Source organism: Oncorhynchus nerka, linkage group LG19, assembly GCF_034236695.1.
Source record: "Oncorhynchus nerka isolate Pitt River linkage group LG19, Oner_Uvic_2.0, whole genome shotgun sequence".
NCBI classification, from domain to species: domain Eukaryota; kingdom Metazoa; phylum Chordata; class Actinopteri; order Salmoniformes; family Salmonidae; genus Oncorhynchus; species Oncorhynchus nerka.
Genome location: NC_088414.1, coordinates 40049124 through 40073701, shown reverse-complemented (window position 1 = coordinate 40073701; position 24578 = coordinate 40049124). Strand labels below are relative to the sequence as shown.

The window sequence follows — 24578 nt, the reverse complement described above, 5'->3', positions numbered from 1 at the left end:
CCCAAGGACGCCAGAGGACAAAAATCAGTTAACCACCTAACTGAGGAACTCAATTTAACCTTACGCAATACCCTAGATGCAGTTGCACCCCTAAAAACTAAAAACATTTCTCATAAGAAACTAGCTCCCTGGTACACAGAAAATACCCAAACTCTGAAGCCAGCTTCCAGAAAATTGGAACGGAAATGGCGCCACACCAAACTAGAAGTCTTCCGACTAGCTTGGAAAGACAGTACCGTGCAGTATTGAAGAGCCCTTACTGCTGCTCGATCATCCTATTTTTCCAACTTAATTGAGGAAAATAAGAACAATCCGAAATTCCTTTTTGATACTGTCGCAAAGCTAACTAAAAAGCAGCATTCCCCAAGAGAGGATGGCTTTCACTTCAGCAGTAATAAATTCATGAACTTCTTTGAGGAAAAGATCATGATTATTAGAAAGCAAATTACGGACTCCTCTTTAAATCTGCGTATTCCTTCAAAGCTCAGTTGTCCTGAGTCTGCACAACTCTGCCAGGACCTAGGATCAAGAGAGACACTCAAGTGTTTTAGTACTATATCTCTTGACACAATGATGAAAATAATCATGGCCTTTAAACCTTCAAGCTGCATACTGGACCCTATTCCAACTAAACTACTGAAAGAGCTGCTTCCTGTGCTTGGCCCTCCTATGTTGAACATAATAAACAGCTCTCCATCCCCCGGATGTGTACCAAACTCACTAAAAGTGGGAGTAATAAAGCCTCTCTTGAAAAAGCCAAACCTTGACCCAGAAAATATTTAAAAAACTATTGGCCTAGATCGAATCTTCCATTCCTCTCAAAATGTTTAGAAAAGGTTGTTACGCAGCAACTCACTGCCTTCCTGAAGACAAACAATGTATACGAAATGCTTCAGTCTGGTTTTAGACCCCATCATAGCACTGAGACTGCACTTGTGAAGGTGGTAAATAACCTTTTAATGGCATCATACCGAGGCTCTGCATCTGTCCTTGTGCTCCTAGACCTTAGTGCTGCTTTTGATACCATCGATCACCACATTCTTTTGGAGAGATTGGAAACCCAAATTGGTCTACACGGACAAGTTCTGGCCTGGTTTAGATCTTATCTGTCGGAAAGATATCAGTTTGTCTCTGTGAATGGTTTGTCCTCTGACAAATCAACTGTAAATGTCGGTGTTCCTCAAGGTTCCGTTCTAGGACCACTATTGTTTTCACTATATTTTACCTCTTGGGGATGACATTCGAAAACATAATGTTAACTTTCACTGCTATGCGGATGACACACAGCTGTACATTTCAATTAAACATGGTGAAGCCCCAAAATTGCCCCCGCTACAAGCCTGTGTTTCTGACCTGAGCCCTAGGACCATGCCTCAGGACTACCTGGCATGATGACTCATTGCTGTCCCCAGTCCACCTGGCCGTGCTGCTGATCCAGTTTCAACTGTTCTGCCTGTGATTATTATTATTTGACCATGCTGGTCAGTTATGAACATTTGAACATCTTGGCCATGTTCTGTTATAATCTCCACCTGGCACAGCCAGAAGAGGACTGGCCACCCCTCATAGCCTGGTTCCTCTCTAGGTTTCTTCCTAGGTTTTGGCCTTTCTAGGTTAGTTTTTCCTAGCCACTGTGCTTCGACACCTGCATTGCTTGCTGTTTTAGGTTGGGTTTCTGTACAGAACTTTGAGATATCAGCAGATGTACGAAAGGCTATATAAATACATTTGATTTGATTTGAAGTACAGATCAAGGTTGGGTTGACTCTTCCCGTTTTAAACAAGATATTTTGTCACGAAAAGATGCTCGACTATGCATATAATTGACAGCTTTGGAAAGAAAACACTCTGACGTTTCCAAAACTGCAAAGATATTGTCTGTGAGTGCCACAGAACCTATGTTACAGAAAAAACCCAGATAAAAATTAAATCAGGAAGTGCCACATTTTTTTAAACCACCTCATGCCAATGACTCCTTTTATGGCTGTGAAGGAGCTAGGAGTCAGCTTACGTTTTCCACGTTTTCCCCAAGGTGTCTGCAGCATTGTGACGTATTTGTAGGCATATCATTGGAAGATTGACCATAAGAGACTACATCTACCAGGTGGTCGCTTGGTGGCAATTTTTGCGTAATCTCCAGCTGCAGTATTTTTCCGTTTGCTTCTGATGAGAAGCCAACTGCCACCACTGATAGATTATCGAATAGATATGTGAAAAACACCTTGAGGTTGGATTCTAAACAACGTTTGCCATGTTTCTGTCGATATTATGGAGCTAATTTGGAAAAAAGTTTGGCGTTGTAAGTGACTGCATTTTCCGGTCTTTTTCTTAGCCAAACGTGATGAACAAAACGAAGCTATTTCGTCTACACAAATAATATTTTTGAAAAAAATGAACATTTGCTATCTAAGTAAGAGTCTCGTCATTGAAAACATCTGAAGTTCTTCAAAGGTAAATGATTTTATTTGAATGCTTTTCTTGTTTTTGCGAAAATGTTGCCTGCTGAATGCTAGGCCTAATGCTATGCTAGGCTATCAATACAAATGCTTGTGTAGCTTTGGTTGAAAAGCATATTTTGAAAATCTGAGATGACAGTGTTGTTAACAAAAGGCTAAGCTTGTGTTTGAATATATTTATTTCATTTCATTTGCGATTTTCATGAATAGGAAACGTTGCGTTATGGTAATGAGCTTGAGGCTATGATTACGCTCCCGGATACGGGATTGCTCGACGCTAGTGGTTAACCAGGTAGGCTAGTTGAGAACAAGATCTCATTTAAAACTGTGACCTGGCCAAGATAAAGCAATGCAGTTCAACACATACAACACAGAGTTGAAAAATGGAATAAACAAACATACAATCAATAATACAGTAGAAAAATCTATATACAGCATGTGCAAATGAGGTAGGATAAAATAGGTAAGGCAATAAATAGGCCATGGTGACGAAGTAATTACTTAGGTAGATTGGATGGGCTATTTACAGACCAAACTAATCGGCACTAATCAGAGGCAACAAAGAGACCAAAGATAACCCTGAAGGAGCTGCAAAGCTCCACAGCGGAGATTGGAGTATCTGTCCATGGGACAGCTTTAAGTCGTACACTCCACAGAGCTTGCCTTTACAGAAGAGTGACCAGAAAAAAGCCATTGCTTAAAGAAAAAAATAAACATGTTTGGTGTTCTCCAAAAGGCATGTGGGAGACTCCCCAAACATATGGAAGAAGGTACTCTGGTCAGATGAGACTAAAATTCAATGCTATGTTTGGCGCAAATCCAAAACCTTTCATCACCCCGAGAACACCATCCAGTGAACCATGGTGGTGGCAGAATCATGCTGTGGGGATGTTTTTCATCGGCAGGGACAGGGAAACTGGTCAGAATTGAGGGAAACCTGTTTCAGTCTTCCAGAGATTTGAGACTGGGACGGAGGTTCACCTTCCAGCAGGACATTAACCCTAAGCATACTGTTAAAGCAACACTCGAATGGTTAAGGGGAAACTAGTCAAAGCCCAGATCTCAATTCAATTGAGAATCTGTGGTATGACTTAAATATTGCTGTACCCCATTCAACTTGAAGGAGCTGGAGCAGTTTTGCCTTGAAGAATAGGCAAAAATCCCAGTGGCTAGATGTGCCTTATAGAGACATACCCCAAGAGACTTGCAGCTGTAATTGCTGCAAAAGGGGGCTCTACAAAGTATTTGCTTTGTGGGGGTTTAATGTTTTTTTTGTCTTATTTCTTGTTTGTTTCACAAAAATAAATATTTTTGTATCTTCAAAGTGGTAGGCATGTTGTGTAAATCAAATTATATAAACCTCCCAAAAATCTATTTTAATTCTAGGTTGTAAGGCAACAAAATAGGAAAAATTCCAAGAGGGGTGAATACTTTCGTACGCCACTGTATGTAAATAGAACAAATAAAACACCATGAATGGATAACATAAGATCATAGATACAATTCGGCTACATAGGTCCTTCAAACATGATTTGCAATGGATTGCAAAAACACAATAATCACAAGAATGGCTTTAGATCAAAGTCTATGTTGAGACCAAAAGGAGCCAAGGTCTTTACATTAAAGATCCAGGCGGGCTCTCGTTTTAACAATAATAATAATAAGTCTTATGTTTGGGGAAAATCCAATACAACACATTACTGAGTACATACTCTCCATATATTCAAGAATAATGGTGGCTGCATCATGCTTGTCATCGTTAATTAGAGGGCGGATCCTCTTTTTTTAAACATTTTCGACTAAAATTACATACCTAAATCTAATTGCCTGTAGCTCAGGCCCTGAAGCAAGGATATGCATATTCTTGGTAGCATTTGAAAGAAAACACTTTAACGTTTGTGGAAATGTGAAAGGAATGCAGGAGAATATAACGCAATAGATCTGGTAAAAGATAATACAAAGAAAAAACCATCATCATCTTTGAAATGCAAGAGAAAGGCCATTATATATTATTCCAGCCTAGGTGCAATTTAGATTTTGGCCACTAGATGCCAGCAGTGTATGTGCAAAGTGTTAGACTGATCCAATGAACCATTGCATTTCTGTTCAAAATGCTGTATCAAGACTGCTCAAATGTGCCTAATTTGTTTATTAAAACCGTTTAAGGATGTTGCGAATTTTCTTAGCTTTTTGTTAAAAATCGCGCAACATTTCAGCGCCCTGCTATTCATGCCAGGAATATAGTACATGCATATGATTAGTGTGTGTGGATAGGAAACACTCAGACGTTTCCAAAACTGTTTAAATCACGCCTGTGCCATTTACAGAACGTGCGTTTCGTCGAATAGTGCATGAAAATCTGTTCACTGAAAATGGAAAAATATATTCTTCCGCGACGACAGGCAATTGTTAAAAGAGAACAGAATTACATAGAGCCGGGTTTTCATTGGCTACAGCTTCCCCAGTTTGTCTAGAGTCACGTCATTTGTTGCGCAATTGATTCTTGGTCTAACCGAAACAAAGGAACTCCTTTCCTACTGTCCCCGCCCAGATTTTGGTTCGACCTTTTGAAGACAGCATTTCCTCCACAGACAAGCTATTAATTTCACATCGCCTCCTGAGGGTTTTTATCGCTTATTAACGTGTACTAATATCTAAAGTTGCATTACAAAAGTATTTCGAAGTGTTTTGTGAAAGTTTATCGTCGACTTTTTGAATTTTAAAAAATTACGTTACGTTATGAAACGCTGTTTTTTTTCCGTTGATCACACAGTCTACATATAACGATATCTAGGCTATATATGGACCGATTTAATCGAAAAAAAGACCCAATAGTGATTATGGGACATCTAGGAGTGCCAACAAAGAAGATGGTCAAAGGTAATGAATGTTTTCTATTTTATTGTGCGGTTTGTGTAGCGCCGAATATGCTAATTATTTTGTTTACGTCCCCTGCGGGTCTTTTGTGGTGTTACATGCTATCAGATAATAGCTTCTCATGCGTTCCCCGAAAAGCATTTTACAAATCTGACTTGGTCGATAGATTCACAACGAGTGTAGCTTTAATTCAGTATATTGTATGTCAATTTTAATGAAAGTTTGAGGTTTATCAACCTCTATGGTGGCGCTCTTGAGCATTTCTGCTGATTTGATCCCCACAGCGGGAGCACTTCTCTAACTTGTCATGTTCAAAATTGTGCATTCTCCTCAAACAATAGCATGGTATTCTTTCAATGTAATAGCTACTGTAAATTGGACAGTGCAGTTAGATTAACAACCTCACCCCCATACTGTTTTTATTTATTTACTTTTCTGCTCTTTTGCACACCAGTATCTCTACCTGCACATGACCATCTGATCATTTACCACTCCAGTGTTAATCTGCAAAATTGTAATTATTCGCCTACCTCCTCATGCCTTTTGCACACAATGTATATAGACTCTCTTTTTTTTACTGTGTTATTGACTTGTTTATTGTTTACTCCATGTGTAACTCTGTGTTGTTGTCTGTTCACACTGCTATGCTTTATCTTGGCCAGGTCGCAGTTGTAAATGAGAACTTATTCTCAACTAGCCTACCTGGTTAAAAATAAAGGTGACATTTAAAAAAATAGGAGTAGTCTGTGAATGGTGTGATGTGTGGAGTGTGTGATGTGTGTGGTGTGTGTCTGTGTGGTGTGTGCCTAATCACATCTCTCTGTGTGTGTGGGAGCTGTATGTGTGTGTGTGTGTGTAGGGTGTGTGTGTGTGTGGTGTGAAGGGTGTGTGTGTGTGCGCGCACTTGCAAGTGTAGAGCTCTGCCTAATCACATCTCTCTGATTGGGTCTAAGTGGCAAGGAGATCCGGGCCCGTATCCACAAATCGTCTCAGGGAAGACAATTTGTCATTTTACTCCTCCTCATACGTGCTGAGAACAGAGGCGTTTTACTCCTCCTCATACGTGCTGAGAACAGAGACGTTTTACTCCTCCTCGTACGTGCTGAGAACAGAGACGTTTTACTCCTCCTCATACGTGCTGAAAACAGAGACGTTTTACTCCTCCTCATACGTGCTGAGAACATAGACGTTTTACTCCTCCACATACGTGCTGAGAACAGAGACGTTTTACTCCTCCTCATACGTGCTGAGAACAGAGATGTTATACTCCTCCACATACGTGCTGAGAACAGAGACATTTTATCCTCCTCGTACGTGCTGAGAACAGAGACGTTTTACTCCTCCTCGTACGTGCTGAGAACAGAGACGTTTTACTCCTCCTCATACGTGCTGAAAACAGATGTTTTACTCCTCATACGTGCTGAGAACAGAGACGTTTTACTCCTCCTCATACGTGCTGAGAACAGAGACGTTTTACTCCTCCTCATACGTGCTGAAAACAGAGACGTTTTACTCCTCCTCATACGTGCTGAGAACAGAGACGTTTTACTCCTCCTCATACGTGCTGAGAACAGAGACGTTTTACTCCTCCTCATACGTGCTGAGAACAGAGATGTTTTACTCCTCCTCATACGTGCTGAAAACAGATGTTTTACTCCTCCTCATACGTGCTGAAAACAGAGACGTTTTACTCCTCCTCATACGTGCTGAGAACAGAGACGTTTTACTCCTCCACATAAGTGCTGAGAACAGAGACGTTTTACTCCTCCTCATACGTGCTGAGAACAGAGATGTTTTACTCCTCCTCATACGTGCTGAGAACAGAGACGTTTTACTCCTCCTCATACGTGCTGAGAACAGAGACGTTTTACTCCTCCACATACGTGCTGAGAACAGAGACGTTTTACTCCTCCTCATACGTGCTGAGAACAGAGATGTTTTACTCCTCCTCATACGTGCTGAAAACAGAGACGTTTTACTCCTCCTCATACGTGCTGAGAACAGAGATGTTTTACTCCTCCACATACGTGCTGAGAACAGAGACGTTTTACTCCTCCTCATACGTGCTGAGAACAGAGACGTTTTACTCCTCCACATACGTGCTGAGAACAGAGACGTTTTACTCCTCCTCATACGTGCTGAGAACAGAGATGTTATACTCCTCCACATACGTGCTGAGAACTGAGACGTTTTACTCCTCCTCATACGTGCTGAAAACAGAGACGTTTTACTCCTCCTCATACGTGCTGAGAACTGAGACGTTTTACTCCTCCTCATACGTGCTGAGAACAGAGACGTTTTACTCCTCCTCATACGTGCTGAGAACAGAGATGTTTTACTCCTCCTCATACGTGCTGAAAACAGATGTTTTACTCCTCCTCATACGTGCTGAAAACAGAGACGTTTTACTCCTCCTCATACGTGCTGAGAACAGAGACGTTTTACTCCTCCACATAAGTGCTGAGAACAGAGACGTTTTACTCCTCCTCATACGTGCTGAGAACAGAGATGTTTTACTCCTCCTCATACGTGCTGAGAACAGAGACGTTTTACTCCTCCTCATACGTGCTGAGAACAGAGACGTTTTACTCCTCCACATACGTGCTGAGAACAGAGACGTTTTACTCCTCCTCATACGTGCTGAGAACAGAGATGTTTTACTCCTCCTCATACGTGCTGAAAACAGAGACGTTTTACTCCTCCTCATACGTGCTGAGAACAGAGATGTTTTACTCCTCCTCATACGTGCTGAGAACAGAGATGTTTTACTCCTCCTCATACGTGCTGAAAACAGATGTTTTACTCCTCCTCATACGTGCTGAGAACAGAGACGTTTTACTCCTCCTCATACGTGCTGAGAACAGAGACGTTTTACTCCTCCTCATACGTGCTGAAAACAGATGTTTTACTCCTCCTCATACGTGCTGAGAACAGAGACGTTTTACTCCTCCTCATACGTGCTGAAAACAGATGTTTTACTCCTCCTCGTACGTGCTGAGAACAGAGACGTTTTACTCCTCCTCATACGTGCTGAGAACAGAGACGTTTTACTCCTCCTCGTACGTGCTGAGAACAGAGACATTTTACTCCTCCTCGTACGTGCTGAGAACAGAGACATTTTACTCCTCCTCGTATGTGCTGAAAACAGATGTTTTACTCCTCCTCGTACGTGCTGAGAACAGAGACGTTTTACTCCTCCTCATACGTGCTGAGAACAGAGACGTTTTACTCCTCCTCATACGTGCTGAGAACAGATGTTTTACTCCTCATACGTGCTGAGAACAGAGACGTTTTACTCCTCCTCATACGTGCTGAGAACAGAGATGTTTTACTCCTCCTCATACGTGCTGAGAACAGAGATGTTTTACTCCTCCTCATACGTGCTGAGAACAGAGATGTTTTACTCCTCCTCATACGTGCTGAGAACAGAGACGTTTTACTCCTCATACGTGCTGAAAACAGAGACGTTTTACTCCTCCTCATACGTGCTGAGAACAGAGACGTTTTACTCCTCCTCATACGTGCTGAAAACAGATGTTTTACTCCTCCTCATACGTGCTGAGAACAGAGACGTTTTACTCCTCCTCATACGTGCTGAGAACAGAGACGTTTTACTCCTCCTCATACGTGCTGAGAACAGAGACGTTTTACTCCTCCTCGTACGTGCTGAGAACAGAGACATTTTACTCCTCCTCGTACGTGCTGAGAACAGAGACATTTTACTCCTCCTCGTACGTGCTGAGAACAGAGACGTTTTACTCCTCCTCGTACGTGCTGAGAACAGAGACATTTTACTCCTCCTCGTACGTGCTGAGAACAGAGACATTTTACTCCTCCTCGTATGTGCTGAAAACAGATGTTTTACTCCTCCTCGTACGTGCTGAGAACAGAGACGTTTTACTCCTCCTCATACGTGCTGAGAACAGAGACGTTTTACTCCTCCTCATACGTGCTGAGAACAGATGTTTTACTCCTCATACGTGCTGAGAACAGAGACGTTTTACTCCTCCTCATACGTGCTGAGAACAGAGATGTTTTACTCCTCCTCATACGTGCTGAGAACAGAGATGTTTTACTCCTCCTCATACGTGCTGAGAACAGAGATGTTTTACTCCTCCTCATACGTGCTGAGAACAGAGACGTTTTACTCCTCATACGTGCTGAAAACAGAGACGTTTTACTCCTCCTCATACGTGCTGAGAACAGAGACGTTTTACTCCTCCTCATACGTGCTGAAAACAGATGTTTTACTCCTCCTCATACGTGCTGAGAACAGAGACGTTTTACTCCTCCTCATACGTGCTGAGAACAGAGACGTTTTACTCCTCCTCATACGTGCTGAAAACAGATGTTTTACTCCTCCTCATACGTGCTGAGAACAGAGACGTTTTACTCCTCCTCATACGTGCTGAAAACAGATGTTTTACTCCTCCTCGTACGTGCTGAGAACAGAGACGTTTTACTCCTCCTCGTACGTGCTGAGAACAGAGACGTTTTACTCCTCCTCGTACGTGCTGAGAACAGAGACATTTTACTCCTCCTCGTACGTGCTGAGAACAGAGACATTTTACTCCTCCTCGTATGTGCTGAAAACAGATGTTTTACTCCTCCTCGTACGTGCTGAGAACAGAGACGTTTTACTCCTCCTCATACGTGCTGAGAACAGAGACGTTTTACTCCTCCTCATACGTGCTGAGAACAGATGTTTTACTCCTCATACGTGCTGAGAACAGAGACGTTTTACTCCTCCTCATACGTGCTGAGAACAGAGATGTTTTACTCCTCCTCATACGTGCTGAGAACAGAGATGTTTTACTCCTCCTCATACGTGCTGAGAACAGAGATGTTTTACTCCTCCTCATACGTGCTGAGAACAGAGACGTTTTACTCCTCATACGTGCTGAAAACAGAGACGTTTTACTCCTCCTCATACGTGCTGAGAACAGAGACGTTTTACTCCTCCTCATACGTGCTGAGAACAGAGACGTTTTACTCCTCCACATACGTGCTGAGAACAGAGACGTTTTACTCCTCCTCATACGTGCTGAGAACACAGACGTTTTACTGCTCCTCATACGTGCTGAAAACAGAGACGTTTTACTCCTCCTCATACGTGCTGAAAACAGAGACGTTTTACTCCTCCTCATACGTGCTGAGAACTGAGACGTTTTACTCCTCCTCATACGTGCTGAAAACAGATGTTTTACTCCTCCTCATACGTGCTGAAAACAGAGACGTTTTACTCCTCCTCATACGTGCTGAAAACAGATGTTTTACTCCTCCTCATACGTGCTGAAAACAGAGACGTTTTACTCCTCCTCATACGTGCTGAGAACAGAGACGTTTTACTCCTCCACATAAGTGCTGAGAACAGAGACGTTTTACTCCTCCTCATACGTGCTGAGAACAGAGATGTTTTACTCCTCCTCATACGTGCTGAGAACAGAGATGTTTTACTCCTCCTCATACGTGCTGAGAACAGAGATGTTTTACTCCTCCTCATACGTGCTGAAAACAGAGACGTTTTACTCCTCCTCATACGTGCTGAGAACAGAGACGTTTTACTCCTCCTCATACGTGCTGAGAACACGTGCTGAGAACGAGATGTTTTACTCCTCCTCATACGTGCTGAAAACAGAGACGTTTTACTCCTCCTCATACGTGCTGAGAACAGAGATGTTATACTCCTCCACATACGTGCTGAGAACTGAGACGTTTTACTCCTCCTCATACGTGCTGAAAACAGAGACGTTTTACTCCTCCTCATACGTGCTGAGAACTGAGACGTTTTACTCCTCCTCATACGTGCTGAGAACAGAGACGTTTTACTCCTCCTCATACGTGCTGAGAACAGAGATGTTTTACTCCTCCTCATACGTGCTGAAAACAGATGTTTTACTCCTCCTCATACGTGCTGAAAACAGAGACGTTTTACTCCTCCTCATACGTGCTGAGAACAGAGACGTTTTACTCCTCCTCATACGTGCTGAGAACAGAGACGTTTTACTCCTCCACATACGTGCTGAGAACAGAGACGTTTTACTCCTCCTCATACGTGCTGAGAACAGAGACGTTTTACTCCTCCTCATACGTGCTGAGAACAGAGATGTTTTACTCCTCCTCATACGTGCTGAAAACAGATGTTTTACTCCTCCTCATACGTGCTGAGAACAGAGACGTTTTACTCCTCCTCATACGTGCTGAGAACAGAGACGTTTTACTCCTCCTCATACGTGCTGAGAACAGAGACGTTTTACTCCTCCTCGTACGTCCTGAGAACAGAGACATTTTACTCCTCCTCGTACGTGCTGAGAACAGAGACATTTTACTCCTCCTCATACGTGCTGAAAACAGATGTTTTACTCCTCCTCATACGTGCTGAGAACAGAGACGTTTTACTCCTCCTCGTACGTGCTGAGAACAGAGACGTTTTACTCCTCCTCGTACGTCCTGAGAACAGAGACATTTTACTCCTCCTCGTACGTGCTGAGAACAGAGACATTTTACTCCTCCTCATACGTGCTGAAAACAGATGTTTTACTCCTCCTCATACGTGCTGAGAACAGAGACGTTTTACTCCTCCTCATACGTGCTGAGAACAGAGACGTTTTACTCCTCCACATACGTGCTGAGAACAGAGACGTTTTACTCCTCCTCATACGTGCTGAGAACAGAGATGTTTTACTCCTCCTCATACGTGCTGAGAACAGATGTTTTACTCCTCCTCATACGTGCTGAAAACAGATGTTTTACAACTCCTCATACGTGCTGAGAACAGAGACGTTTTACTCCTCCTCATACGTGCTGAGAACAGAGATGTTATACTCCTCCACATACGTGCTGAGAACAGAGACATTTTACTCCTCCTCGTACGTGCTGAGAACAGAGACGTTTTACTCCTCCTCGTACGTGCTGAGAACAGAGACGTTTTACTCCTCCTCGTACGTCCTGAGAACAGAGACATTTTACTCCTCCTCGTACGTGCTGAGAACAGAGACATTTTACTCCTCCTCATACGTGCTGAAAACACATGTTTTACTCCTCCTCGTACGTGCTGAGAACAGAGACGTTTTACTCCTCCTCATACGTGCTGAGAACAGAGATGTTTTACTCCTCCTCATACGTGCTGAGAACAGAGATGTTTTACTCCTCCTCATACGTGCTGAGAACAGAGATGTTTTACTCCTCCTCATACGTGCTGAGAACAGAGACGTTTTACTCCTCATACGTGCTGAAAACAGAGACGTTTTACTCCTCCTCATACGTGCTGAGAACAGAGACGTTTTACTCCTCCTCATACGTGCTGAGAACAGAGACGTTTTACTCCTCCACATACGTGCTGAGAACAGAGACGTTTTACTCCTCCTCATACGTGCTGAGAACAGAGATGTTTTACTCCTCCTCATACGTGCTGAGAACAGAGATGTTTTACTCCTCCTCATACGTGCTGAGAACAGAGATGTTTTACTCCTCCTCATACGTGCTGAGAACAGAGACGTTTTACTCCTCATACGTGCTGAAAACAGAGACGTTTTACTCCTCCTCATACGTGCTGAGAACAGAGACGTTTTACTCCTCCTCATACGTGCTGAGAACAGAGACGTTTTACTCCTCCACATACGTGCTGAGAACAGAGACGTTTTACTCCTCCTCATACGTGCTGAGAACAGAGACGTTTTACTCCTCCTCATACGTGCTGAAAACAGAGACGTTTTACTCCTCCTCATACGTGCTGAAAACAGAGACGTTTTACTCCTCCTCATACGTGCTGAGAACTGAGACGTTTTACTCCTCCTCATACGTGCTGAAAACAGATGTTTTACTCCTCCTCATACGTGCTGAAAACAGAGACGTTTTACTCCTCCTCATACGTGCTGAAAACAGATGTTTTACTCCTCCTCATACGTGCTGAAAACAGAGACGTTTTACTCCTCCTCATACGTGCTGAGAACAGAGACGTTTTACTCCTCCACATAAGTGCTGAGAACAGAGACGTTTTACTCCTCCTCATACGTGCTGAGAACAGAGATGTTTTACTCCTCCTCATACGTGCTGAAAACAGAGACGTTTTACTCCTCCTCATACGTGCTGAGAACAGAGATGTTTTACTCCTCCTCATACGTGCTGAGAACAGAGATGTTTTACTCCTCCTCATACGTGCTGAAAACAGAGACGTTTTACTCCTCCTCATACGTGCTGAGAACAGAGACGTTTTACTCCTCCTCATACGTGCTGAGAACAGAGATGTTTTACTCCTCCTCATACGTGCTGAAAACAGAGACGTTTTACTCCTCCTCATACGTGCTGAGAACAGAGATGTTATACTCCTCCACATACGTGCTGAGAACTGAGACGTTTTACTCCTCCTCATACGTGCTGAAAACAGAGACGTTTTACTCCTCCTCATACGTGCTGAGAACTGAGACGTTTTACTCCTCCTCATACGTGCTGAGAACAGAGACGTTTTACTCCTCCTCATACGTGCTGAGAACAGAGATGTTTTACTCCTCCTCATACGTGCTGAAAACAGATGTTTTACTCCTCCTCATACGTGCTGAAAACAGAGACGTTTTACTCCTCCTCATACGTGCTGAGAACAGAGACGTTTTACTCCTCCACATAAGTGCTGAGAACAGAGACGTTTTACTCCTCCTCATACGTGCTGAGAACAGAGACGTTTTACTCCTCCTCATACGTGCTGAGAACAGAGACGTTTTACTCCTCCACATACGTGCTGAGAACAGAGACGTTTTACTCCTCCTCATACGTGCTGAGAACAGAGATGTTTTACTCCTCCTCATACGTGCTGAAAACAGATGTTTTACTCCTCCTCATACGTGCTGAGAACAGAGACGTTTTACTCCTCCTCATACGTGCTGAGAACAGAGACGTTTTACTCCTCCTCATACGTGCTGAAAACAGATGTTTTACTCCTCCTCATACGTGCTGAAAACAGAGACGTTTTACTCCTCCTCATACGTGCTGAGAACAGAGACGTTTTACTCCTCCTCATAAGTGCTGAGAACAGAGATGTTATACTCCTCCACATACGTGCTGAGAACAGAGACATTTTACTCCTCCTCGTACGTGCTGAGAACAGAGACGTTTTACTCCTCCTCGTACGTGCTGAGAACAGAGACGTTTTACTCCTCCTCGTACGTCCTGAGAACAGAGACATTTTACTCCTCCTCGTACGTGCTGAGAACAGAGACATTTTACTCCTCCTCATACGTGCTGAAAACAGATGTTTTACTCCTCCTCATACGTGCTGAGAACAGAGACGTTTTACTCCTCCTCATACGTGCTGAGAACAGAGACGTTTTACTCCTCCACATACGTGCTGAGAACAGAGACGTTTTACTCCTCCTCATACGTGCTGAGAACAGAGATGTTTTACTCCTCCTCATACGTGCTGAAAACAGAGACGTTTTACTCCTCCTCATACGTGCTGAGAACAGAGATGTTTTACTCCTCCTCATACGTGCTGAGAACAGATGTTTTACTCCTCCTCATACGTGCTGAAAACAGATGTTTTACAACTCCTCATACGTGCTGAGAACAGAGACGTTTTACTCCTCCTCATACGTGCTGAGAACAGAGATGTTATACTCCTCCACATACGTGCTGAGAACAGAGACATTTTACTCCTCCTCGTACGTGCTGAGAACAGAGACGTTTTACTCCTCTCCTCGTGCGTGCTGAGAACAGAGACGTTTTACTCCTCCTCGTACGTCCTGAGAACAGAGACATTTTACTCCTCCTCGTACGTGCTGAGAACAGAGACATTTTACTCCTCCTCATACGTGCTGAAAACACATGTTTTACTCCTCCTCGTACGTGCTGAGAACAGAGACGTTTTACTCCTCCTCATACGTGCTGAGAACAGAGATGTTTTACTCCTCCTCATACGTGCTGAGAACAGAGATGTTTTACTCCTCCTCATACGTGCTGAGAACAGAGATGTTTTACTCCTCCTCATACGTGCTGAGAACAGAGACGTTTTACTCCTCATACGTGCTGAAAACAGAGACGTTTTACTCCTCCTCATACGTGCTGAGAACAGAGACGTTTTACTCCTCCTCATACGTGCTGAGAACAGAGACGTTTTACTCCTCCACATACGTGCTGAGAACAGAGACGTTTTACTCCTCCTCATACGTGCTGAGAACAGAGACGTTTTACTCCTCCTCATACGTGCTGAGAACTGAGACGTTTTACTCCTCCTCATACGTGCTGAGAACAGAGACGTTTTACTCCTCCTCATACGTGCTGAGAACAGAGACGTTTTACTCCTCCTCATACGTGCTGAGAACAGAGATGTTATACTCCTCCACGTACGTGCTGAGAACAAAGATGTTTTACTCCTCCTCATACGTGCTGAAAACAGATGTTTTACTCCTCCTCATACGTGCTGAAAACAGAGACGTTTTACTCCTCCTCATACGTGCTGAAAACGGATGTTTTACTCCTCCTCATACGTGCTGAAAACAGAGACGTTTTACTCCTCCTCATACGTGCTGAGAACAGAGACGTTTTACTCCTCATACGTGCTGAGAACAGAGATGTTTTACTCCTCCTCATACGTGCTGAAAACAGAGACGTTTTACTCCTCCTCATACGTGCTGAGAACAGAGATGTTTTACTCCTCCTCATACGTGCTGAGAACAGAGATATTTTACTCCTCCTCATACGTGCTGAAAACAGATGTTTTACTCCTCCTCATACGTGCTGAGAACAGAGACGTTTTACTCCTCCTCATACGTGCTGAGAACAGAGACGTTTTACTCCTCCTCATACGTGCTGAAAACAGATGTTTTACTCCTCCTCATACGTGCTGAAAACAGAGACGTTTTACTCCTCCTCATACGTGCTGAGAACAGAGACGTTTTACTCCTCCACATAAGTGCTGAGAACAGAGACGTTTTACTCCTCCTCATACGTGCTGAGAACAGAGATGTTATACTCCTCCACATACGTGCTGAGAACAGAGACGTTTTACTCCTCCTCATACGTGCTGAGAACAGAGATGTTTTACTCCTCCTCATACGTGCTGAAAACAGAGACGTTTTACTCCTCCTCATACGTGCTGAGAACAGAGACGTTTTACTCCTCCTCATACGTGCTGAGAACAGAGATGTTTTACTCCTCCTCATACGTGCTGAAAACAGATGTTTTACTCCTCCTCATACGTGCTGAAAACAGAGACGTTTTACTCCTCCTCTTATGGGTAAAAATAGAAGCTGCACATGAAGCCTCTTTTTAGTCATAAGAGTCACACCTAGTCGACAGATATTTAGGACCAGCAGGAAAATAATCCTGTAGCAACAGGAAATGTGTATTATTATTTGGATTATAATTCATGGACATTTTCTTTTAGGGCAAATAAAATCTGAAATTTGAAAGCGGAAATTACAAACTTTAGAAGCTTTAAAAAAAAAAAAAGTAAAATTCGCTCAATTTACAGCAACAAAAGTGTAATCAAATTAAGATCCTACATCTGTAGTCATGCCAACATATTATGGAAGAATTAAGAGTAGGCAAAGCGATCATGTCAGACAAAAATGATATCAAGCCTTTTAACAATGCAACATTTGATATACAGTTACGTTCACCGCGGTTGACTGAAGCTCACAATTGGGTTCACAGCTGGCGATGCCTCATCAAAGTTAATCCCCATCATTTGCAGTAATATCAATCAGCGTCATCACTATCTCTCCTTTGTGGTACCTCAAACTGAGATAAACCTTTATGAGCTGATTTCACTTGTCTTGGCAGTGTCTTAACATCATCCTAAAACCCTGTTCCCTACACAGCGCATTCTTTTTTTACCAGGACCCATAGAGCTCTGGTCAAAAGTAGTGCACTATGTAGGGAATAGGGTGCACTATGTACGGAATAGTGTGCACTATGTATGGAATAGTGTGCACTATGTAGGGAATAGGGCTCTGGTCTATAGTTGTGCACTATGTAAGGAATAGGGCTCTGGTCTAAAGTAGTGCACTATATAGGGAACAGGCTGCCATTTGGGACGCAAGCTAAAAGGCTGAATGCATTATAAAGTGATGGATTACCCAAATGACACAGTCACTGTACAACTCTGGTAAGTGTTCAGCTGCTGCGGCTGCTGTGAAAGTAATGGGACGCAAACTCATTTCTACACACATTTCCACATTAGTGTTTTATGCAAATAACACGTGTTCTGTAATTGTAACGCTTTCCCCACTTATTCATTCAACCATTCAGTCCTCTCACATGCAGACATTGTTCCCCAGGTGGTCCCTTGTAGCTCAGTTGGGTAGAGCGTAGCGCTTCCAGCACCAGGGTTGTGGGTTTGATTCCTACAGGGGACCAGTATGAAAACATGTATGCACTAACAACTCTAAATCACTCTGGATAACTGTGTCTGCTCAATGACTTGTACATGTGACTGTATATCTTGCCAATTTACCTGGTGCACTATGCCTTGCATAATGACATGAACACTAGCTCCTGGTGTTAGTTAATGCCTAGTGAACCAGTCTTTAGCTCAGTGGGATAACAGTGTTGCAGGTGTACATATCACCATGGTTCAAACTCAGTTCTACACTTCTAACAAGATATGACAGTGTTCCTAACAGGATTATAACTAGTCAACTATGATACATGAACTAAATACATTTTTATGCAAATGTATAATATTGACAATAAATCGAGTTTAACCCAGTCCAGTCCATTCCAACCTACTCCAGTCCAGTCCAACCTATTCCAGTCCAGTCCACCTACTCTCATAAGTCCAGTTTCAAATAGTTTAGAACACACAGTCTCGGCAGGTGTGTGTATGTGGAGAAGACAATGTCATGTCAGATAGTATAGTATAGTATAGTATGGTATAGTATGTTATGGTATAGTATGGTATGGTATGCTATTGTATAGTATGGTATGTTATGGTATAGTGTGGTATAGTATGGTAAAGCATGGTATGTTATGGTAAAGTATGGTATAGTATGGCATAGTATAGTATTCAGCCATGCTGCCCTGTTCGGAGATAATTGTAATTTTCCTAAGTTATTTTTTGTGGCACCTGACCACACAAATGAACAGTAGTCAAGGTGCGACAAAACTAGGGCCTGTAGGACCTGCCTTGTTGATAGTGTTAAGAAGGCAGAGCATTGCTTTATTATCGACAGACTTCTCCCCAGCTTAGCTACTACTGCATCAACATTTTTTGACCATGACCGTTTACAATCTAGGGTTACTCCAAGCAGTTTAGTCATCTCAACATGCTCAAGTTCCACATTATTTATTACGATATTTAGTTGAGGTTTAGGGTTTAGTGAATGTTTTGTCCCAAATACAATGCTTTTAGTTTTAGAAATATTTAGGGCTAACTTATTCCTTGCCACCTACTCTGAAGCTAACTGCAGTTCTTTGTTAAGTGTTGCAGTCATTTCAGTCGCTGTAGTAGCTGGCGTGTATAGTGTTGATTCATTTGCATATATTCATACAATTAAAGCAATTCATGGTTTACTCAAAGTAAGTGGCATGTCATTAGTAAAAATTGAAAAAAGCAAGGGGCCTAAACAGCTACCCTGAGGAGTTCCTGATTCTACCTGGATTATGTTTGAGAGGCTTCCATTAAAGAACACCCTCTGTGTTCTGTTAGACAAGTAACTCTTTATCCACATCATAGCAGGGGGTGTAAAGGCTTAACACATGCGTTTTTCCAGCAGCAGACTATGATTGATAATGTCAAAAGCTGCACGGAAGTCTAACAAGACAGCCCCCACAATCATTTGACCATCAATTTCACTTAGCCAGTCATGAATCATTTGTGTAAGTGCTGTGCTTGTTGAGTGTCCTTCCCTATTGGCATGCTGAAAGTCTGTTGTCAACAGTAGCTCTTGTACTTTTCACAATAATTTCATGAGGCCTAATTCACATGATGTGCCTACATACTTATAACTACTAACTAGGCTAATAAATAATCACATATTTTTATTTCAATTATTTCATTAACCTTTCAAGTTATCCCTTTAGATAGACATATTTTTTCAACAAGATATTTAGTTTCCCTGCAAATCATTACGTCGCTATGGCACCCTGTTCCCTTCATAGTGTATTTTTCTTTTACCAGGACCCATAGAGCTCTGGTCAAAAGAAGTGCACTATGTAGGGAATAGGGCTCTAGTCTAAAGTAGTGCACTATGTAGGGAATAGGGCTCTGGTCTACAGTAGTGCACTATGTAAGGAATAGGGTGCACTATGTAAGCAACAGGGCTCTGGTCTAAAGTAGTGCACTATATAGGGAACAGGCTGCTATTGGGGACGCAAGCTAAAAGGCTGAATGCATTATAAAGTGATGGATTACCCAAATTACAAAGTCACTGTACAACTCTGGGAAGTGTTCAGCTGCTGCGGCTGCTGTGAAAGTAATGGGACCCAAACTCATTTCTACACACATTTCCACATTAGTGTTATATGCAAATAACACGTGTTCTGTAATTGTAACGCTTTCCCCACTTATTCATTCAACCATTCAGTCCTCTCACATGCAGACATTGTTCCCCAGGTGGTCCCTTGTAGCTCAGTTGGGTAGAGCGTAGCGCTTCCAACGCCAGGGTTGTGGGTTTGATTCCTACAGGGGACCAGTATGAAAACATGTATGCACTAACAACTCTAAATCACTCTGGATAACTGTGTCTGCTCAATGACTTGTACATGTGACTGTACTTGCCAATTTACCTGGTGCACTATGCCTTGCGTAATGACATGAACACTAGCTCCTGGTGTTAGTTAATGCCTAGTGAACCAGTCTTTAGCTCAGTGGGATAACAGTGTTGCAGGTGTACATATCACCATGGTTCAAACTCAGTTTGACACTTCAAACAATATATGACAGTGTTCCTAACAGGATTATAACTAGTCAACTATGATACATGAACTAAATACATGTTCATGCAAATGCATAATATTGACAATAAATCTAGTCAAACTTCATATGGTTTATAATTCATAGTCTCTGCAGGTAGAGAAGACATTGTCAGACAGTATGGTATTATATAGTAAGGTATTCATTTTTTGACCAGATAAGTTGACTGAGAACGCATTCTCATTTACAGCAACAACCTGGGGAATAGTTACAGGGGAGAGGAGGGGGATGAATGAGCCAATTGTAAGCTGAGGGTGATTAGGTGACCATGATAGTATGAGGGACCAGTGTCCCAGTCCCTGCCAGTTTCCCAGTCCCTGCCGATGAAAAACATCCATGCTTCACTGTGGGGATGGTATTCTCGGGGTGATGAGAGGTGATGGGTTTGCACCAGACATAGTGTTTTCTTTGATGGCCAAAAAGCTACATTTTTGTCTCATCTAACCAGAGTACCTTCTTCCATATGTTTGGGTCGTCTCCCACATGCCTTTTGGCGAACACCAAATGGTTTTTTTATGGCCAATCTTCCGTAAAGCCCAGCTCTGTGGGGTGTATGTCTTAAAGTGATCCTATGGACAGATACTCCAATCTCCGCTGTGGAGCTTTGCAGCAACTTCAGGGTTATCTTTGGTCTCTGATTAATGCCCTCCTTGTCTGGTCCGTGAATTTTGGTGGGCGGCCCTCTCTTGGGAGACTTGTTGTGTTGCCATATTCTTTCCATTTTTTAATTATGGATTTAATTAATGGTTCTCCGTGGGATGTTCAAAGTTTCAGATATTTTTTTATAACCCAACCCTGATCTGCACTTCTCCACAACTTTGTCCCTGACCTGTTTGGAGATCTCGGTCTTCATAGTGCCGCTTGCTTAGTGGTGTTGCAGACTCTGGGGCCTTTCAGAACAGGTGTATATATACTGAGATCATGTGACAGATCATGTGACACTTAGATTGCACATAGGTGGACTTTGTCTTATTTAGATAAGATCTTACACCAGATCTTTTTTAGGGGCTTCATAGCAAAGGGGGTGAATACATGCACGCACCAATTTTCCGTTATTTTTTTCACTTCACCAATTTTGACTATTTTGTGTATGTCCATTACATGAAATCCAAATAAAAATCTATTTAAATTACAGGTTGTAATGCAACAAAATAGGAAAAATGCTAAGTGGGGTGAATACTTATGCATGTAACGGTTTTCCTTCTCTTCTGAGGAGGAGTAGGAAGGATCGGACCAATATGCAGCGTGGTACGTGTCCATGTTAAAATATTTATTTAACCTGAACACAAAACAAAATAACAAGAGAACGAACGAAAACGAAACAGTTCTGTCTGGTGCAGACACAGAGACAGAAAAGAACTCCCCACAACCCATAGTGGGAAAACAGGCTGCCTAGGTATGGTTCTCAATCAGAGACAACGATTGACAGCTGCCTCTGTTTGGGAACCATACCAGGCCAAAAGCAGAAATACAAAACCTAGAACAAAACAGAATGCCCACCCCAACTCACGCCCTGACCAAACTAAAATAGAGACATAAAAAAGGAACTACGGTCAGGACGTGACAGTACCCCCCCCAAAGGTGTGGACTCCGGCCACAAAACCTAAACCCATAGGAGCGGGTCTGGGTGAGCATCTGTCCGCGGTGGCGGCTCTGGCGCGGGACGTGGACCCCACTCCACCATAGTCTTGGCCCACTTAAGTGGCGCCTTTGGAGCGGTGACCCTCGCTGCTGACCTCAGACTGGGGACCCTTGCAGGGGGCTTCGAATAGACGGGAGACTCCGGCAGCGCCGGACAGGTCGGGAGACTCTGGCAGCTCCTGACTGACGGGCGGCTCCGGCAGCTCCTGACTGACGGGCGGTTCCGTCAGCTCCTGACTGGAGGGAGACTCCGGAAGCGCCGGATAGGTGGGAGAACCTGGAGGGAGGAGACAGAGAGACAGCCTGGTGCGTGGTGCTGCCACAGGACCCACCAGGCTGGGGAGACCTACAAGAGGCCTGGTGCGTGGAGGAGGCACCGGATGGACCGGGCTGTGGGGGAGCACTGGAGCTCTGGTGTGCAGCCTTGGCACCCCTCCTCCAGGCTGGATGACCACTTTAGCCCGGACCCTACAGAGTGCAGGCACAGGTTGAACCGGGCTGTGGGGGAGCACTGGAGATCTGGTGCATACCACTCGCACCTCTCCCTTAGGCTCAATGCCCACATTCGCCCGGCACGGGCGGAGAGCAGGCATAGGGCACACTGCACCTGGTTACCACGCTGCTTGGTCCTTTGGTGGTGGGTAGTTCTGTAACGGTTTTCCTTCTCTTCTGAGGAGGAGTAGGAAGGATCGGACCAATATGCAGCGTGGTACGTGTCCATGTTAAAATATTTATTTAAACTGAACACAAAACAAAATAACAAGAGAACGAACGAAAACGAAACAGTTCTGTCTGGTGCAGACACAGAGACAGAAAACAACTCCCCACAACCCATAGTGGGAAAACAGGCTGCCTAAGTATGGTTCTCAATCAGAGACAACGATTGACAGCTGCCTCTGATTGGGAACCATACCACGCCAAAAGCAGAAATACAAAACCTAGAACAAAACAGAATGCCCACCCCAACTCACGCCCTGACCAAACTAAAATAGAGACATAAAAAAGGAACTAAGGTCAGGACGTGACATTGTAAGGCACTGTATAGTATGGTATGGTATAGTATGGTTTAGTATAGTATGGTATGGTTTGTTATGGTATAGTATGGCATAGTACAGTATAGTATAGTACAGTATGGTATGGTATGGTTTAGTATGGTTTGGTATGGTTTGTTATGGTTTAGTATGGCGTGGTATGGTTTAGTATAGTATGGTGTGGTTTACTATAATGTTATATGGTTAGGTAGCCTAGCGGTTAGAGCTTTAGGCCAGTAACCAAAAGTTTGCTGGATCAAATCCCAGAGCTGACCAGGTAAAAATCTGTTGTCCTCCGTAAAGCAGTTAAACCACTGTTCCCTGGGTGCGGTGGATGTTGATTTAAGCCAGCCCCCCTCACTTCTCTGATCCAGAAGACCTCACCTCTCTGATGCAGAAGACACATTTCAGTTGAAGACATTCAGTTCTATAACTGACAAGGTATCCCCGTTTAGTATATTTTATTAAGGTATAGTAATGGTACTCACAGTCTCTGCAGGTGTGTGTATTTGGAGAAGATGTTGTCCGACAGTCTCTTTATCTCGTTACTCTTCAGAGACCTGCAACAGGAACACTGCACTGTTACTATGGTTACACGGGGGACACACACACACACATGCACGGATGCGTGTACGCACACACAGACACACACATCCATAATGCTACTTGAAAATCCAATCCATCAGCCTTGATGAGATCCTCTATTCTGTGAGATGAATGTGATATATTATATAATTAGAGCTGAGCTGGAACAGCAGATGAGCTCTTGTTTTTCTCTCAAAATGATTGACATGCCTAAAGATTCTTATAAATATAAATATAGTAGTCAAAAGTTTAGTATTTGGTTCCATATTCCTAGCACGCAATTACCTTAAGCTTGTCACTCTACAAACTGGTTGGATGCATTTGCTGTTTGTTTTGGTTGTGTTTCAGATTTTCTTTGTGCCCAATAGAAATGAATGGTAAATTATGTATTGTGTCATTTTGGAGAAATTTGATTGTAAATAGGAACATAATATGTTTCTAAACACTTCTAAATGAATGTGGATGCTACCATGATTACAGATAATTCAGATTGAATCGTGAATAATGAGTGAGAAGGTTGCAAAGGGTCAAAGATCATTCCCCCAAGACATACTAACCTCTCACTATTACAAATAGTAGGGGAGTATGTCTTGGGGGTATGATCTTTGACCGTTTTCAACATTTTCTCACTCGTCATTATTCACGATTCATTCAGGATTATCCGTAATCATGGTTGCATCCACAGCAGTGTTTCTGCTGAAAGTCATTTAGCTGTGGCACTGCACCAAGGCAAAATCATTGAAAAAATATGGAACATGCAAAACTTTTGCTGCCGAGGCGCACTTTGAAGACGCTAGAACAGTTCACATTTGGATGGACGTACTGCCAAATTCTCTACAACTACGTTGGAGGCACCTTATGGTAGATAAATCAATTTTCAATTCTCTGGCAACAGCTCTGGTGGACATTCCTGTAGTCAGCATGCCAATTGCAAGCCCCCCTCAACTTGAGACATCTGTGGCATTGTGTTGTGAGACAAAACTGCACATTTTAGAGTGGCCTTTTATTGTCTTCAGCCTTTTGTGATTATGGAACATTTCTGGGATATTTTATTTCAGTTCGTGAAACATGGGACCAACA

General features: G+C 43.1%; 1 protein-coding gene across 1 annotated transcript in view; it reads right to left on the bottom strand.

Annotated features, from left to right (window-relative positions):
- LOC115117438 (relaxin receptor 2-like) overlaps nucleotides 1-24578 on the bottom strand; it is a 244117-nt gene that overhangs the window by 158677 nt on the left and 60862 nt on the right. The window contains exon 5 of the mRNA XM_065004938.1: nucleotides 23402-23473. Coding sequence (XP_064861010.1) covers nucleotides 23402-23473 — 72 coding nt within the window. The remainder of the gene's footprint in view (nucleotides 1-23401; nucleotides 23474-24578) is intronic.